General features: G+C 46.8%; 1 protein-coding gene across 1 annotated transcript; it reads right to left on the reverse strand.

Moving 5' to 3' along the window:
* Window positions 1-709: 709 nt before the first annotated feature.
* On the reverse strand, window positions 710-11710 carry LOC143797167 (uncharacterized). The gene is made up of 8 exons (XM_077281057.1): window positions 11690-11710; window positions 9865-9950; window positions 9703-9762; window positions 9549-9612; window positions 9398-9460; window positions 3309-3534; window positions 3072-3228; window positions 710-2991 (listed from the first exon to the last, which is right to left on the reverse strand). Exons 1-8 carry the CDS (start codon window positions 11708-11710, stop codon window positions 2955-2957), a joined length of 714 nt encoding a protein of 237 aa, XP_077137172.1. The 3' UTR covers window positions 710-2954.
* Between the last annotated feature and the right edge of the window lie 7980 nt (window positions 11711-19690).

Raw genomic sequence — 19690 nt, forward strand, 5'->3', positions numbered from 1 at the left:
CTACAGTCCAAATGTCACAATGCCAAGTTAATTCCAAATGTGTAAACCTGCTAAATCTGCAGGGGGTTGAATACTACTTGTAGGCACTGTATATGTCATTAATACACATATATATATATATTTATATGTAATTCAGCGCTAGATAGCAGAAAAGTCGGTAATTCAATTGCCGTCTTTTGCTCTCTCCTTCACAAACCTGACATGATATGAGACATGGTTTACATACAGTAAACCATCTCATATCCCTTCTTTTATTACATATTCCTCTTTACTAATGTAACAAGTGTCTCTGTGTAAAATTTGGGGTCTCTAGCTATTAAGTTAAAGGGTTAAATCCCGGAAAAAATTGGCATTGGCTCCCGCGCAATTTTCTCCACCAGAGTGAGAAAGCCAGTGACAGAGGGCAGATATTAATAGCCTAGTGAGGTACCATGGTTATAGGACCCCCCCTGGCTAAAAACATCTGCCCCCATCCACCCCAGAAAAGGCAGATCTGGAAGATGCACCTATTCTGGCACTTAGCCTCTCTCTTCCCACTCCTCTGTAGCGGTGGGATATGGGGTAATGAAGGGTTAATGTCACCTTGCTATTGTAAGGTGACATTAAGCCAGGTTAATAATCGAGAGGCGAGTTATCAGAAAAGGTTTTACCTATATGTGCATGTTCACACGTGCTGCACGATGTTGTGCCACACCTATAGAAACCTTTTCTGATAACTCAAATGACACAGTTTATGATATAAGATAATTTATAAATTGCCACACTACTAATGTTGTATATAAAATAGATTGTGATTTGTGCAATTTGACTTACATAGGCTGCACCACTAGAAAATTGAAAACGCGCATATCTGAACATATAAGAGATACCTTGAAAGGTAGTAATAGTAATAGAAATATTTCAATGGTAGCCAAACATTTTATTACATTTCATGCAGGAAATTTGCCCGCAATGAAGGTTCAAGGAATAGAACAGGTAAAAAAAACCATTGCGTGGAGGAGAGACACAAAAAGACGTCTTCTGACTAAAGAAGCCTATTGGATTTACAACTTGCATACGAGACATCCAAAAGGCCTGAATAGGAAAAATGAGCTATTGTATCACTATTTGTACATTTTTATTGCTATGTTTTTGTACTGTGTTGTTTATATATATATTTTTTAATATTGTGCAGTATAAATGTTTGACAAATGCCCAATGAAATCAAATGGGGGCTTTTTTTTTTTCTTTTGTTCATCACCAGGTGGACTAATTAACTATGTAAGAGCAGAAGTAATGCCATATATAAAGACTCACAGATGAGGGTGAGTTCAAGCTGTGAAAAAGATCATATTAGATCGAAACGCGTTGCTTGTATATCTGTATCCACTGTAACTACATCCACTTCGCACAAGGACTTTGCATTTTTAATGGAAAAATAAAGAATTGGAAATTTTAAAAGGAGCTGGAACTACTAACTTTTTTCACACATTCGTGAAACTTGTGATGCAATTTGGAACAACTTACAACCACTTGTGCTACCAACCCTGACAACAGAAATGTGGCTATCGATTTCCAAACATTTTGAGGATGTGGCTAATTTCCCCAATTGTATTGGTGCCGTGGATGGCAAGCACATTCGGATTCAGAAACCAGTGCATAGTGGATCCCTATACTATAACTATAAGAAATACTTTTCCATTGTATTGACGGCTATTGCGGATGTTAGATACAGTTTTGTTGCTGTGGATATTGGTGCATATGGATGGACGAACGATTCCAGAGTCTTCAGAGACTCCAACATGGGGAAATGTTTGTACAGCAACAACTTCAACATACCCTCAGCACGACCTCTTCCGGAGACCGAAGACCCAAGTTTGCCCTATGTTTTAGTTGGGGAGGAGGCGTTCCAACTCGGACGCAATCTCCTAAAGCCGTACTCAAGCCGTAGTCTAAACTACACAAGATGCATGTTTAATTATCGTTTGAGCTGGGCAAGACGTTATGTGGAATGTGCCTTTGGTATTTTGACCTTAAAATGGTGTATCTTACTAACTTGCATGCAACTGTAACCTGAAAATGTGGACCGTGTAGTGAAGGCATGCATCTGTCTGCACAATTTTGTTTCCAGGCATGAACCCCTTTTTTTTTTTTTTTCTTTTTTTAAATTTGTTTATATTACCTTAATTGTAAAAAGTTCAATCCATACAAGATTATGAAATGTTATAATAGCAGTTAAACTTTACTAAAAATAGTTTGAAGACATTGTTAATCCAACCTAATTGTTGCTAGACATTTTTACATATGACATTCCATAGGGATGAAAAAAACATACACGATTAACTTGGGTACAAAATTTTTTTTACACAAACAATTTAAACGCAGGAATTGCCAAAGTGTGGTGATTGTTTAAACAGTAGTTACAGACTGTGATATTGCGTGGGCGTATAGTCTGCCCAACTGTACGCTGGACTGCTACATTGCCTTTGCATTTCCATACTCGGTTCACCCTGGCTTCTGTATTGTGGCTTGTATGACGGCATGTCCATGGTACTTGGTCTCGAGGAAGTGGGTTCCTGGGGGCCCAAAAATTCGTCGACTAGGTCATTAAGTCTTTGCCTAAACATTATATTTCTGTGCGCCGGTATATTTTGAACTACAGGCACATATGACAAAAGCAGGAGCTTCCACTCATTGGCTGCATATACAGATTCATGGGATTGCAATTCCGTAATTTCCCACCTTAGATCTCTGTGTTCACTGCGACACAGATCCTCTAACCATTGGAGTCCATCTACAATTATGGCATCAACTTAATCTTTGGCAGATGCTCGCTTGCGTCCGCGGTGTGCTTGCAAACGGGCACTGACAACAGGAGCCACAGCACTACTCTCCATTGATCGTGGCTCACTCAGGCCAGACACATCTTCAGCGCCCGTCTGCTAGCTTGTTTCCTGTAGAGATGGCTCCGGTTCCTATGCCTCTCGAGGCGCATCGGTACTGCATATCGTTCTATAAACAAAAAAAATTATTTATTTAAGAGATTTTAATTAAATACTTGTTCGTCTCTCACACCGAAGCTTTTTACTTACGAGCGCTGGGACGTTTTCTGTAGAAACAACAATTGCTCATAATGAACATAAGGGGTGACCCGTTTGCCACCAGATCCACTGGGGGTGTTTTGGCTGCTACAGAAGTCCCGTACAAATCGATCTCTAATGGATCTCCACCGGGTATGGACAGCATCGGCTTTTAAGAAAAAAAACCCAAATCATTATTTGACAGCTTGCAATCTTTACATTTTGCAAGTTAAGTTCAGCAATATTTACCAATTTTTCTCTTAGACGATGCGGACTTATCCAAATATCCTGGGTCCAACTGGCATATTATTTTCTCCCACAACTTCTGGTTTTTAATAATATCGTGGTGGGAGCTGTCACTTTGATCCCATATGGACAGATTTGCTTCCACTAGTGTTATAAGTGTCTCGTTCTCTATGTCCAAGGGCTCCTCGTCAACTGCAATATTCCTTCTTTTTTTTGCGGGCTGCTTGGACTATGTAAACACAAAACGTTATATTAAAATGTAGAATTTCATTTTTGGTTGCATAACTTTATCTCATCGGCAAAACTACATTTTATTATTAAGGACATTTTATCCAATTTTTTTTGCTTTTTTAAAACACTTTTAAATTTTTATAAATTTTTATAAATTGTATTGCAGTGTTTAATCATTAATTTTTGTTGGTTGTCCTTGTAGTGTTTGGTTTATGTTATGATATGTATGTAGTTTTTTAACCAGTGTTTTAAACGTAGTTTTATATATATGTTTCTTGTGTTATGTTTCTTTTGTATGTTTGTGTTACAGAACCACCCAGCACCCAGAATATGTTATGCAGTTATTTGTATATATAATAGGTTCCATGTGAGATATATGTACCTAATGCATCAGCCCACAGGCTGCGCCCCTGGGCAGAGGAGACAAGATATCCCCCACCTTTGTAATTCGCACAGTAAATATCGGCAGGCTCCGGCCACCTGCGGCTATTGTAATGTATGTCTGGCCTGCCGCTTTTGAATGGGCCTGCCCTCTGTATCTGTGTGATATATAGTCTGTGTTCTGTGAATAAAGTGTGGTGAGACTGGAAATACGTGGAGAAGCAGTCAGTTTTTATATGCTCTCATGTAATCAAGGAATTCCAGCCAGCGTCCTTCATTCAGATTCCAGCCAAAGCAAAGTGGACCTCCTGAAACATGGGGTGGTACTGAAAGAGGTACCCCAGCTTGGTAGACCCCGTTACACTGGTGGGAGCAGTGGGATCTGATACCCCTTCTACAGGAATGAATGGAAAACAACTACCAGAAGTTAAAGAGGACTACATTAAAAGATCTGGTGGAAGCCCGAGGGTTAATCGCCAGCAACAAAACAAAAGCGGATTTGATAGCAGCCATCATGGAACACGACAGTGCAGTGCCCCCCAATGTGAACGTGGAGGAGACTGAATTCCAGAAGGAGGTAAAGAACAGACTGGCATTCTAACCTGCAGTAGAGATCATACGAGAGGTGATGGCTGATGGGCGTACTGATCTGAAGGAAAAGATGGCCGAGCGGACCAGAATAGAGCTAACCAAGATGGAGATGGCAGAGCGGACCAAAGTGGAGCTGGCCAAGATGGAGATGGCAGAGTGGAGAGAGGAGAGTCAGCGAGCAGGGGGAGCTCTGGCCTCCGAACAGGTACCTTCAACAGTAAGCCACAAAAAGATCCAGTATAATGCCTTCCGACAGTTGGGGGAGGCAGAGGAAGACATTGATGGCTTTCTGCAGGATTTTGAGCGGCAGTGTGCCCTTCATCAAGTGAAGCCGGAGGAACGGGTTCAGATTCTGGCCAGCAAGCTGACCGGCCGAGCAGCGGACGCCTATCGCACGGTACCTGATGAGGACTGTATGGACTATGAGCGGATCAAAGAAGTGATCTTGGCCCGGTATGCGCTGACACCAGAGACATACCACGGACTTATAAAACGAGTGACCGATACCCACGCTGAATGGGCCTGTAAATTACGGCGGTCACTGCTACAGTGGGTACAAGGGAGCCAAGCAACCACTAAGGAGGACGTCCTCCAGCTCTTCTTGTTAGAATGATTCTTTAATGGACTAACCCCCGAGACACAGGAATGGCTTCGGGACAGGCGGCCAATGACTCTTGAGGAAGCCGCTCGTCTGGCCGATGAACATCATGACGCCAGGAGGCCTCAGTTGTCTGGATCAAAGATGGTCACTAAGGGTCCGCCCATGGACCTGGAGGCCCCCAAACCACCGAAGATTGTAGGGGTACCAGCTAGAAACCTGGCCTACCACAGTTCCCCTGGGGCGCGATGCCACACCTGCTGTCAGATGGGCCACCTGCAAAGACAATGTCCCAACCGGACTCAGCATACCTAGTGGCCAAAGGTGGGAACAGCTACCTTCAGCCGGGCCGCTGTACACTGCTACCAAGGCGAAGCTGACCCAGCATTGGGGGCTACAACTAACCAAGGGGTGGAAGAAATGGAGGAAGTGCTGCATGAAGTAGACCCCGTGCAGGCAGCCCAGGCAGATAATCGACAACAGCATAGACACGTTGTGTGGGTTAATGGAAAACGCATGCAGGGATTAAGAGATTCCGGAGCAACTTTGACCCTTGTGAAGCCTCATCTCGTCCGGGACCAAGAGAAGACGGACCGGACAGTGGCAGTCCGTGTAGCAGGGGGAGCCATACATCGACTGCCCACTGCCAGGATTCACCTGAACTGGGGAGTCGGGGATGGCCTTATTGAGGTCGGCTTGATGGAGGATTTGCCTGCAGACGTCTTGCTGGGAAATGACTTGGGGCCCATGTTGTCTGCCTTCTCGGTTGCCCCTCTGGCTGAGACATATCCTGTGACCACCCGGAGACAAGCTCGAGCTGCGGAGGAGGAATCACACTCAGAGGAGGCCCAGGTAAGACATCCCAGCCCTACACGTATTCCCCTAGCCAGACACATTTCTTGGGCCACCCCAGATGAATTTAAGAGGGAGTTACTTGAGGATCCTTCATTGGAGGGATATCGTGGGAAGGCACAGGAGGGGAGAGGGGTACTGGAAGGGGAACAGTTTATATGGAAGCAGGGACTCCTCTACCGGATCACAGAGCAGCACCACACAGGGACGAGCCCCACTATAAAACGACAGCTGGTAGTTCCCAAGAAGTATAGGCAGGAGTTACTGCGAATCTCTCATGACATACCCTTGGCCGGGCACTTCGGCGAAAGTCGCACCAGGCATCGTCTGACACAAAACTTCTTTTGGCCGGGGGTAACCTATGATGTTCGTCAGTACTGCCAGACCTGTGACAGTTGCCAGCGCATTGGCAAGAGGGGAAATCGATGCAAGGCCAAATTACGCCCCCTCCCCATTGTGGAGGAACCATTTAGCCGAGTAGCGGTCGATCTGATAGGGCCGTTAGCCAAACTCAGTCCGTCAGGGAAAAGGTATATATTGACAGTGGTAGATTATGCCACACGGTATCCAGAGGCGGATGCGTGACCTAACATACTGGCAGAGACGGTGGCGGCTGCCCTGCTCCAGGTTTTCTCATGGGTTGGATTTCCCTGGGAGATTATTTCGGACCAGGGTACCCAGTTTACAGCAGAGGTGACCAACCAGCTGTGGAAGCTGTGCAGCGTAAAGTCCATTAGAAGCGCCCCGTACCACCCGCAAACCAATGGGTTGTGTGAACGCTTTAATGGGACGTTAAAACAACTCATTGGGACTTTTACCAGGACCTTCAGGGACTGGGAGAAATTCTTGCCTCACCTCCTGTTTGCCTATCGGGAGGTGCCCCAAGAATCCACGGGGTTCTCCCCGTTCGAACTGGTATACGGGAGACGGGTAAGGGGACAACTAGACTTAGTGCTAGAACACTGGGAAGGGGAGGACACCATAGAAGGGGTACCTATTGTACCCTATGTGCTGGAATTCCGGGACCGCCTACAGGAGCTGACCCAGGCTGTACGTGGGAACCTGCAGGTGGCCCAACGGCGCCAGCGTGTATGGTACGATCGGAGAGCCAGAGAACGCACCTTTGAGTTAGGACAGAAGGTCCTGGTGTTAGAACCCACTAGGCAGAACAAGTTCCAAGCTGCATGGCAGGGGCCCTACCAGGTAGTGGGGAAAATAGCCGACACCACCTATAATGTCGCCGATTGTGACGACCCCAGGGTTATCCGCATGTTCCACGTGAACATGCTGAAGCCCTACCGGGAGCGCCCTGAAGAGGTAGTGGCCATCTGTGCACCTGAAGCAGAGGATGTAGCCGGACTCCCCTTGCCTGATGTCTTAGGGGAAAGGACTCAGTCTAAAACATGGGACCAGGTACACTGGGGTGAAGACCTAGGTCCCCGGGAGAGACAGCAGGCAGAGGCGTTGTTGAAGCAGTGACAGAGGATGTTTTCAGGGAAACCGGGGTACACCCACCTGGCACAACACAAGGTTGAGACCCAGGATCAGACCCCCCTGAGACAACCCCCCTTCCGTGTCCCTGAGTCTGTACGAGAAGGAATGCGACAAGAGATACGAGAGATGTTGCGTTTAGGGGTCATTGAAGAATCAGATAGTCCCTGGGCATTCCCCGTAGTGTTAGTGCCCAAGAAGGATGGGACTACACGGTTTTGTGTAGACTATCGCAGGCTCAATGAGAAAACGGTGACGGATGCGTATCCCATGCCGCGCGTAGATGAGCTGTTAGACCAGCTGGCGGGGACAAAGTATTTGACCACCATCGATCTATGCAAAAGCTACTGGCAGATTCCCCTTAGTCCTGATGCTATTCCCAAGTCTGCATTTGTCACCCCGTTCGGCTTATTCCAGTTTCGAGTTATGCCATTCGGGATGAAGAATGCCCCTGCGACCTTCCAGAGGCTGGCTGACCGGCTTCTGGATGGTCTCCAGGACTATGCGTGTGCCTACCTGGATGACATCGCCATCTATAGCGCGACATGGGAAGAGCATCTAAATCACCTAGAGACAGTATTAGACAGGATCCACAAGGCCGGAATCACCCTGAACCCAAACAAGTGTCACGTGGGCAAAGCGGAGGTTCAGTATTTAGGACATTGGGTGGGAAGTGGGAAACGGCGACTAGAACCAGCCAAGATTGAGGCCATAGCCAAATGGCTCACCCCACGCACTAAAACCCAGGTCATGGCGTTTCTAGGGACAGCGGGGTATTACAGGAAATCCGTCCCCAATTACAGCAGCGTAGCCAAGCCCCTCACTGATCTGACCCGTAAGAACCAACCCCGCCAGGTAACCTGGACCCCAGAGTGTGAGGAAGCCTTCCGCCAGCTAAAGGACGCCCTCGCCAATACCCCTGTACTGGCCGCACCCGATCGAACTAAACGTTTCCTTGTTCACACAGACGCTTCTATGTTTGGATTGGGGGCAGTACTGAGCCAAGTCGGGCCGGACGGCCAAGAACACCCGGTAGCTTACCTGAGTCGGAAACCACTGCCCTGTGAAGTAAGCTATGTGGCCATCGAGAAGGAGTGCCTGGCAGTAGTATGGGCACTCAAAAAGTTACAACCATATTTGTATGGATGACAGTTTTCCCTCCTAACCATAATCCCCTAGTGTGGCTTAATCGGGTCTCCGGAGACAACGCCAGATTACTGCGGTGGAGTTTAGCCCTACAACCTCTGGACTTCACCATCCACTACAGACCCGGCTAACAAAACGGTAACGCCGATGGACTAAGTCGACAAACGGAACTTGTACCAGCCCCATAAACTTCAGTCATCCCCAAACCGATCCGTTAAGGATCAGACTGTGTATGGCAATCGCGTCACTGAAAGGGGGAGCCGTGTTACAGAACCCCCCAACACCCAGAATATGTTATGCAGTTATTTGTATATATAATAGGTTCCATGTGAGATATATGTCCCTAATGCATCAGCCCACAGGCTGTGCCCCTGGGCAGAGGAGACAAGATATCCCCCTTCTGACCTCCCCCACCTTTGTAATTCCCACAGTAAATATCGGCAGGCTCTGGCCACCTGCGGCTATTGTAATGTATGTCTGGCCTGCCGCTTTTGAATGGGCCTGCCCTCTGTATCTGTGTGATATATATTCTGTGTTCTGTGAATAAAGTGTGGTGAGACTGGAAATACGTGGAGAAGCAGTCAGCTTTTATATGCTCTCATGTAATCAAGGAATTCCAGCCAGCGTCCTTCATTCAGACTCAGGCCAAAGCAAAGTGGATCTCCTGAAACAGGGGGTGGTACTGAAAGAGGTACCCCAGCTTGGTAGACCCCGTTACAGTTTGATTTTTTAATTTAAAAAAAAGGAAACAACTAATTAGTATTTTTTTGGGTCAAAAAGGAACATTTTGAGTGATATTTACCACTTTTAGGTGAGGTGAAGACAGACGGCGAGGCTGTTTCTTTTTTTTTCCCTTTTCAACAACCTATGGTGTAGTAAAAAAAAAAAAAATTAAAATTCTTGTATCAAGTAATTTATGTGTTAATTAAAGACACAAAATGTGTGGCATGTACCTTCTTTGTCACTTTTGCCAATTTTTGGGGGGGGTTGCCTTGCAGGTTTGGGATCAGAAGATTCCTATTTTCAATAAAAACATGATTACACATTATTACCTCAATACACTGGAGTGACACAACATTATTGTGGCTTTTTAAATCGAAAGCATACCGATTGTGAAGAGAACACTGCAGACACGCTGCTGCTGCTTGATCCCTCACTATCCGACATCTGTGTACATACAAAACAATACATTTAGTACACACACATCCGACAGGCACTACACACTCAAATCATGTACACAGAAAAATATATACATAGAATTGTACTTACATTGCCTCTGATCGCTTGCAAGACACACACACTGTGCTGCTGGCGTTTTCACAATATGTGCTGGCAGAGTATATGCTCCAAAATGGCTGCAATCATATTTCCTGTCACATGACCACATGGACCCTCATGGACCACCCACCACCCTCATTAACGCAATCCAACGTATGGTTTCAGTTGGATATTTTGCTTGATTTACGTCTGTTAAATATGCTTATTTCGCACATTTATTTAATCAGGACTTTACCAGGTGCATTACTCTTAAAGAAAAAATGTCATGATATTCTCATAAAAAAGTAGTGGTTTATTGAATTGTCCACAGAAAAACCACATTGCAGCAAAACATAAAAAGGATGAAATAGTTACGAACAGATTGTCCATGTGTAAATATCAGCGCTTGTTACTCATCTTTTCCAAAGTTCTGAATGGTAAAAGCCATCTGTTTGTGTGAAGTCTGGAATCATTATGGCTACCAGCTGTTCCTTCCTTGTGTGATTTGTCTGATGTCCATGGAGAATGATGGTGAAGGCAGGAGGTGACAACCCCCACATGACAAAAGCCCCCACACCCTCCTGAGAGACGTTATTTATATGTCCCTCAGACCACGTGTTCCCCTTTATATGGTGTTGACTAAGGGTATGTGTCCACGTTCAGGAAACGCTGAGTTTTTGACGCAGCGTTGAGCAGCATGCATAAAAAAAGCAGCGTCCAGATGTTACAGCATAGTGGAGGGGATTTCATGAAATCCTGTCTCCACTATGCAGTAAAAGACGCATGCGGCACACCCGAGAAAACTCACATGCGGCACGTCTTTTAAGAATGCAGCATGTCCTTGCATTGCAGAAAAAACTCAAGGACAACGCAGGTGACCTGCCAGTGACCTCAGGTGCAGATTTGGTCAGGATTTTACCTGCATAAAATCCTGACCAAATCCTGAAGCAATCCTGAACGTGGACATATACCCTTAGGGTATGGCTCCATGGTCCGGAGGGGCGGCGGTATCGCCGCAGCGGCGAAGCCGCTCGGCGCTAAGCCCCGCCCCCTTTCTGGGACGCGATGGTGCCGGATGTGTACAGTACACATCCGGGATCATCGCACCCCTCGCCATAGGGCCCTGTGATATGCCTTGCGGGGACGCTGCGTCCCCGCAAGGTGTACGGACATGCTGCGATCTGAAAAGACGCGCAGCATGTCCGGAGTCGCAGGGCCGCCGCGTGCGGGTTTCCACGCATAGTGGAGACGGGATTTCATAAAATCCCCTCCACTATGCTGGAACAGCTGGACGCTGCTTGTTTGACGCTGCAGCGTCAAACAAGCAGCGTTTACTTACCGTGGAAACATACCCTTATACTCTGAGCTACATACACAGAAATAGCCCTTTGTAATGTCAGCAAGAAGCAATGTGCTCAGTACAGGATTGAGAATATGAATAATTCAATTAATAATTAATATTTAACAGCGTCTGGCTGCGTTAGCAATAGACTTGAATGGCAGAATTAGCGCTTCCGTTAATCTTGCGTTAGCTTGACCGGACCCAAAAAGGCTGCAGGCCGCGTTCGAAGGTACGTCATAAAAAAACGGAATGTTGCAAACACATGCCAATTTTGACATGCGTTACGATGCGTCATACAAATGAAAGTCTATGGGTGCGTTACAATGTCCGTTACATTGCGTTTTTACTACTTAAAAATGTGTCCGTTAGACGGACTGCCCTAGCGCAATGTGAACCCAGCCTTAGAGAGGGTTCGGTGCTCACAGGAAGGGTAGCACTCTTGTTGTGGTTAGAAGTGTCCGTACTAGTGTTACCCTTATGTCTCCATCTATATACCTGCTGTTGCTCGTAATCCATTCTATCTCTCTGAAATTTCTTGCGTTTGCCTACAATAATCTCTGCCTCATACTTATCCAGCGTGTCCTTAAGCTTAATTTTGAAGGCCCCCACTTGCGCCTCTTCAAATTTGTTTAGTTTAGTTTCTAACTCCTTAATGTGTGTCTTCGTAGTAGAGAACAACTCCCTGTCGTGTTCAATTAATAGGGCAATAAGTATATTCGAACAGCGTGTCAAACCCTGCTCCCAGGTTTGTTGGAACGAGGCTGGTGTTTAAATCCCGCTCCAATATCGCTGATTGGTCGTGGCCGGCTGGGCGCGACAAATCAGCAACGTGGGATTTAAATCCCGCGCCAATTCGTGGCCGGACTGCACCTGTCGCTGATTGGATGCGGCGGGCCATGCGCAACCAATCAGCGAAGTGGTGTTTAAATCCCGCGCCAATTCACCGCCAGACTGCGCCTGTCGCTGATTGGTCGCGCCCAGCCGGCCGCCGACCAATCAGTGACACGGGATTTCTGTGACAGACAAACAGACGGAAGTGGACCTTAGACGATTATATATATAGACTAGATGGTGGCCCGATTCTAACGCATCGGGTATTCTAGAATATGTATGTATGTACAGTATGTATATAGCAGCCACATAGTATATAGCATAGGGCATGTAGTATATAGGAGCCATGTAGTATATAGCAGCCACGCAGCATATAACACAGCCACGTAGTATATAACAGTCCACGTAATGTATAACACAGGACACGCAGTATATAACACAGCCCACGCAGTATATAACAGCCCACGTAATATATAGCACAGCCCACGAAGTATATAACACAGCCCACGCAGTATATAACACAGCCCATGCAGTGCATAACACAGCCCATGCAATATATAACACAGCCCACGCACTATACAACACAGACCATGCAATATATAACACAGCCACGCAGTATATAACACAGGGCACGCAGTATATAACACAGACACGCAGTATATAACACAGCCCACGCAGTATATAACACAGGCCACGCAGTATATAACAGTGGCCACGCTGTTTCCACCAACTTTTAATATTTGTGCCTACCTATGGGTAATTTTGCAATTTATCTCTGGGAACGGAAGCTGGCGGCAGCTGCACGCGCATCGGCGGACGACGGAAGGTGAGAATAGCAGGTTTTTTGTTTTTTTATTATTTTTAACATTAGATTTTTTTTACTATTGATGCTGCATAGGTAGCATCAATAGTAAAAAGTTGGTCACACAGGGTTAACGGAGTGCGTTACACCGCGGCATAATGTGGTCCGTTAACGTTGCCATTAACCCTGTGTGAGCGCTGACTGGAGGGGAGTATGGAGCAGGCGCCGGGCACTGACTGGAACGGAAGTAGGGAAGGGACTAATTCTCGGCTGGGCTGTGCCAGTCGCTGATTGGTCGCGGCCTAGCGACCGCGACCAATCAGAGACGGGGGATTTCCGTGACAGACAGACAGGCAAACAGACAGACGGAAGTGCCCCTTAGACAATTACGTATATATATAGATATATATATCTATATATAGACTGTATACATGCTTTCACGAATATTTGAGCCCATGGATCCATTATATGTCCATTTTGCAAGCCAGCGAGAAAATCTCGCCATACGAAGGTTTACATGCGCAAAATACGCAGCCACACCTTGCCTATGGATGACATACGGATCACTGTTCAGGGAACATTTCTGCGTATTTGGTCTGTAAAAAACGGAGAGTATTTTTATACGTTGTGTGTGACTCGAGCCTAAAAGATATGGGTAATAGCAGGATTTCATATCTTTCAAGAAGGGAAGTATTCAGCCACCCAGTGAGGTCAGCACAAGGGGAGTGCCTTGGTTTTGGGCAGAGGTATAAGATAGTGGGAGGTCATTTTGCACTAGTCTTTTGTCCAGGGAGCTAGCTGAGAGACGCTCTGTGATGCATTTTGATGAAATGAAGCAACTGTAAGTGTATTTTCATCTTTAATCCTTTTATTCATAATTGTCTGTACATACGATAATTGTCTCCTTTTATAATATCTTTTATATACTTTTGTAAACACTGCTAAACCGTTTTCGGAGTAAAAGTTATAATATTTACTAGTGTTGAGTTCCTTGCTCTAAAACTTACCCTAAAGCCTCTGACCTAAGCCATTGCTACTGATTGGGTTGGCTCCTGACCCGTTATTAAATAAGAAATAGGAGCTGGTGGCAGCGAAAGTGTCCTGCGCTTTTGGGGAAACTGGCTGCGATGGGCGGCGTTGATAATTATTTTTCCCACCTGAGCGGGAGTAGTTATATCATCCTCGCTGCAGGACCCAGAAGCCAGTACATAGCAAGGCAGTCTTTCTGGTGACTCATTATCCTAGGTGTAGTTCCCTGTCTGACCTGAAGGTAAGGGGGGCACCAGAGAGCTGCGAGTTCCAAACCGGAACTGGGAAGTGGGATATAAATATATCCCCGGAAGAAAGAACTGGGGGCAACCAAACACCTCCGGTTCATGACATATTGGTGGCAGCGGTGGGTTAATCAAAAATATCCCCCCCCTGTGATCACTGACAGGTATATACAGGTGTACACTGACACAAGGGAGTGATATATACAGGTGTAGACAGACACAGGGGAGCAGTATATAAAGATGTATACAGACACAGGGAAGCGGTATATACAGGTGTACACAGACACAGGGGAGCGGTATATACAGGTGTAGACAGCCACAAGGGAAAAGTATATAAAGGTGTATACAGACACAGGAAAGTGGTACATACAGGTGTACACAGACACGGGGGAGCGGTATATACAGGTGTGCACAGACACGGGGGAGCGGTATATGCAGGTGTACACAGACACAAGAGGAGTGGTATATACAGGTGTGCACAGACATGGGGGAGCAGTATACACAGACATGTGGTAGTGGTATATAAAGGTGTACACAGACACGAGAGCAGTATATACAGGAGTGCAAAGTCACGGGGGAGCGGTATATACAGGTGTACACAGACACGGGGGAGCGGTATATACAGGTGTACACAGACACAGGGGAGCGGTATATACAGGTGTAGACAGACACAGGGGAGAAGTATATAAAGGTGTATACAGACACAGGGAAGCGATACATACAGGTGTACACAGACACGGGGGAGCGGTATATACAGGTGTGCACAGACACGGGAGAGCGGTATATGCAGGTGTACACAGACACAAGAGGAGTGGTATATACAGATGTGCACAGACATGGAGAGCAGTATACACAGACATGTGGTAGTGGTATATAAAGGTGTACAAAGACACGAGGAGAGCAGTATATACAGGAGGGCAAAGTCACGGGAAAGTGGTATATACAGGGGTACACAGACACGGGGGAGCGGTATATACAGGTGTAGACAGATATGGGGGAGCGGTATATAAAGGTGCACACAGACACGGGGGAGCAGTATATACTACACAGACACAGGAGGAGTGACATATACAGGTGTGCACAGTCACGGGGAGCGGTGTATATGTAGCGCCCCCACTGCCGCAGGGCCGAGGGGTACCCGGTACCTGGCCTCTGAGTCTCTGCTCTGGGGTTGTCACGGTGGCTAGACCCGGTCCGTGACCCTGCTGAGGGGCGTACAGTAATAGATGTGGATGGTGGTGGTGGTGCGGTGCAGTAAATAACGAGGACACCAGGTTGCAGTCTCTTTACCTCTTTACTGAAGGCTTCTGGGTCCTCAGTCCGGAATACGGTTAGCCGGGCTGCGCAAATCCGGCCGGTCCGATGGCACCTCCAGAGTTCCCTTCGCAGGTGGAAATCTGTGCCTTCCTTCTAGCGCTTATGTGTTGTGGTCCTCCCCTGCTGTGCTTACGGGATAGTCCCCACAACTGTTGTGTCTGCTTCTCGTGTTCCCTCACAACTCGATTCTGATGTTCTTCTTAATCTCGTCCCCCAGATCTTATGGTAGGACGCACCCGTATGACGGGAAGGCTCGGAGCTCTTCCGGGACCCTAGAGTCGCCCCTCTCCACAAGTTGCCCCCTATGTCTGCGTAGGTGATGTAGGTGAGACAGCCAGCCTATAGCTCTCTGCCCTGCCGTTGGTTTGAAGTAATGCTTAGAGCTCTGTACTTCCTCGGCGTTCCGGCCACCGGTTAGTTACGTGTTATGGTTTCCAATGGCAAGGAAACATCAGAAGCATAGAATAAACGGACAAGCTCTCGGGTGATGGAAACTAGAGCTGACCGCGATGCTAAACCTACACACCACACTAGAAGTAGCCAGGGGGCATTCCTGCGTTGTCTCTAGATGCCGCGCGCCAGCCGGAGAACTAACTACCCCTGGTAGAAGAAAACACAGTCCTGGCTTGCCTCCAGAGAATGTCCCCACAGGAGATAGCAGCCCCCCACATATAATAACGGTGAGAGCAGATGAAAAGACACACGTAGTATGAAAGCAGATTTAGCACAGAGAGGCCCGCTAACTAAATAGCAGAAAGATACAACAGAGGACTTCGCGGTCAGCTGCAAAACCCTTCAAAACACCATCCTGAAATTACCTTAACTCATGTGACAACTCATGCCACTGGAGTGGTAATTTCAGCCCAACAAGAGCTTCCAGCTGCAGAGATTCACATAAGTGCAAACTGGACAAAACATACAAAAATAGACTTAAGGACTAAAGTGTCCAACTTAGCTGAGCAGAAAACTGGGAGCAGGAACATGCAACAGAATCACTCTGGATACATTGATGGCCAGCATTAGAATGACTGAGGAGCAAGGTTAAATAGGATACTCCCACATCCTGATAGGAACAGGTGAACTGAGAAGGCAAAGCTTGCAGGACACCAGTACCACAAGAGACCACCGGGGGAGCCCACGAACCGAATCACAACAGTACCCCCCCCTTAAGGAGGGGGCACCGAACCCTCACAAGAACCACCAGGGCGATCTGGATGAGCCCTATGAAAGGCACGGACCAAATCAGAAGCATGAACATCAGAAGCTGTAACCCAAGAATTATCCTCTTGACCGTAGCCCTTCCATTTCACCAGATATTGAAGTCTCCGTCTGGAAACACGGGAGTCCAAGATTTTCTCCACCACGTACTCCAATTCACCCTCAACCAGCACAGGAGCAGGAGGCTCAACAGAAGGCACAAGTGGTACCTCATACCTCCGCAATAATGACCGATGGAAGACATTATGGATAGCAAAGGATGCTGGGAGGTCCAAACGAAAAGACACAGGGTTAAGAATTTCCAAAATCTTATAAGGACCGATGAACCGAGGCTTAAACTTAGGAGAAGAGACCCTCATAGGGACAAAACGGGAGGACAACCACACCAAGTCCCCAACACGAAGACGAGGATCAACACGACGATGGCGATTAGCAAAACGTTGAGTCTTCTCCTGGGACAACTCCAAATTGTCCACCACCTGCCCCCAAATACGATGCAACCTATCCACCATGGTATCCACTCCAGGACAATCCGAAGACTCCACCTGACCAGATGAAAAACGAGGATGGAACCCTGAATTGCAAAAGAAAGGGGAGACCAAAGTGGCAGAACTGGCCCGATTATTAAGGGCAAACTCAGCCAACGGCAAAAAGGAGACCCAGTCATCCTGATCAGCAGACACGAAACACCTCAAATAAGTCTCCAAGGTCTGATTAGTACGTTCCGTCTGGCCATTTGTCTGGGGATGAAATGCAGACGAAAAAGACAAATCAATGCCCATCCTGGCACAAAACGCCCGCCAAAATCTGGACACAAACTGGGATCCCCTGTCGGAAACGATATTCTCCGGAATACCATGCAGCCGAACCACATTCTGAAAAAACAGGGGCACCAACTCAGATGAGGAAGGCAGCTTGGGCAAGGGCACCAAATGAACCATCTTAGAAAAGCGGTCACACACCACCCAAATGACGGACATCTTCTGAGAAACAGGGAGATCAGAAATAAAATCCATAGAGATGTTTGTCCAAGGCCTCTTAGGAACAGGCAAGGGCAACAACAACCCACTAGCCCGAGAACAACAAGGCTTGGCCCGAGCACAAACATCGCAAGACTGCACAAAAGTACGCACGTCCCGAGACAGGGAAGGCCACCAGAAGGACCTAGCCACCAAATCTCTGGTACCAAAAATTCCCGGATGACCTGCCAACGCAGAAGAATGAACCTCCGAGATGACTCTATTGGTCCACTCATCCGGCACAAACAATCTACCAGGCGGACAACGATCAGGCCGATCCGCCTGAAACTCTTGTAAAGCACGTCGCAGGTCTGGGAAGACAGCAGACAATATCACCCCATCCTTAAGTATACCCGTAGGTTTAGAATCACCAGGGGAATCAGGTTCAAAACTCCTAGAAAAGGCATCCGCCTTCACATTCTTAGTACCTGGCAGATACGAAACCACAAAATTAAACCGGGAGAAAAACAACGACCAGCGCGCCTGTCTAGGATTCAGACGTCTGGCCGACTCAAGATAAATCAAATTTTTGTGATCAGTCAAGACCACCACCTGATGTTTAGCACCCTCAAGCCAATGACGCCACTCCTCGAATGCCCACTTCATCGCCAAAAGCTCCCGATTACCGACGTCATAATTTCGCTCGGCGGGCGAAAATTTTCGAGAAAAGAACGCACAAGGTCTCATCACTGAACAATCTGAACTTTTCTGCGACAAAACCGCCCCCGCTCCGATCTCGGAAGCATCAACTTCCACCTGAAAAGGAAGAGAAACATCAGGCTGGCACAACACCGGAGCAGAAGAAAAACGGCGCTTAAGCTCCCGAAAGGCCTCCACAGCAGCAGGAGACCAATCTGCAACATCAGCACCCTTTTTAGTCAAATCAGTCAAAGGCCTGACAACGCTAGAAAAACCAGTTATGAATCGACGATAAAAGTTAGCAAAGCCCAAAAATTTCTGAAGGCCCTTAAGAGAAGTCGGTTGCGTCCAGTCACAAATAGCCCGAACCTTCACAGGATCCATCTCAATAGAAGAGGGGGAAAAAATGTACCCCAAAAAAGAAATCTTCTGAACCCCAAAAACACACTTTGAACCTTTAACAAACAGAGAATTGGTCCGCAAAACCTGAAAAACCCTCCTAACTTGTTGAACATGAGATTCCCAGTCATCCGAAAAAATCAAGATATCGTCCAAATACACAATCATAAATTTATCCAGATATTCACGGAAAATATTGTGCATAAAAGACTGAAAGACCGAAGGGGCATTTGACAGACCAAAAGGCATCACCAAATACTCAAAATGGCCCTCGGGCATATTAAATGCGGTTTTCCACTCATCCCCCTGCTTAATTCGCACCAAATTATACGCACCGCGAAGATCAATCTTAGAGAACCACTTCGCCCCCTCAATGCGAGCAAATAAATCTGTCAGCAATGGCAAAGGATACTGATACTTGACTGTGATCTTATTCAAGAGTCTATAATCAATACAAGGTCTCAAAGAACCATCGCTTTTAGCTACGAAAAAGAACCCCGCTCCAAGAGGAGACGAAGAAGGACGAATATGTCCCTTTTCCAAGGACTCCCTAATATACTCTCGCATGGCAGCATGTTCAGGTACAGACAGATTAAATAGACGACCCTTAGGAAATTTACTGCCAGGGATCAAATCTATGGCGCAATCGCAATCTCTGTGAGGAGGAAGAGAATTAAGAGTAGATTCCTCAAAAACCTCACGATAATCAGACAAAAACTCAGGAATTTCAGAGGGAATAGATGAAGCAATGGAGACCAAAGATGTGTCCCCATGATTTCCCTGACATCCCCAGCTTAGTACAGACATTGTTTTCCAGTCAAGGACTGGGTTATGAGTTTGCAACCATGGCAATCCCAGCACCAACACATCATGTAGATTATACAGTACAAGGAAGCGAATCACCTCTTGATGGTCTGGAGTCATACGCATAGTCACTTGTGTCCAGTATTGTGGTTTATTACTAGCCAATGGTGTAGAATCAATACCCTTTAAAGGT

Source organism: Ranitomeya variabilis, chromosome 1 (assembly GCF_051348905.1).
Source record: "Ranitomeya variabilis isolate aRanVar5 chromosome 1, aRanVar5.hap1, whole genome shotgun sequence".
NCBI lineage: Eukaryota > Metazoa > Chordata > Amphibia > Anura > Dendrobatidae > Ranitomeya > Ranitomeya variabilis.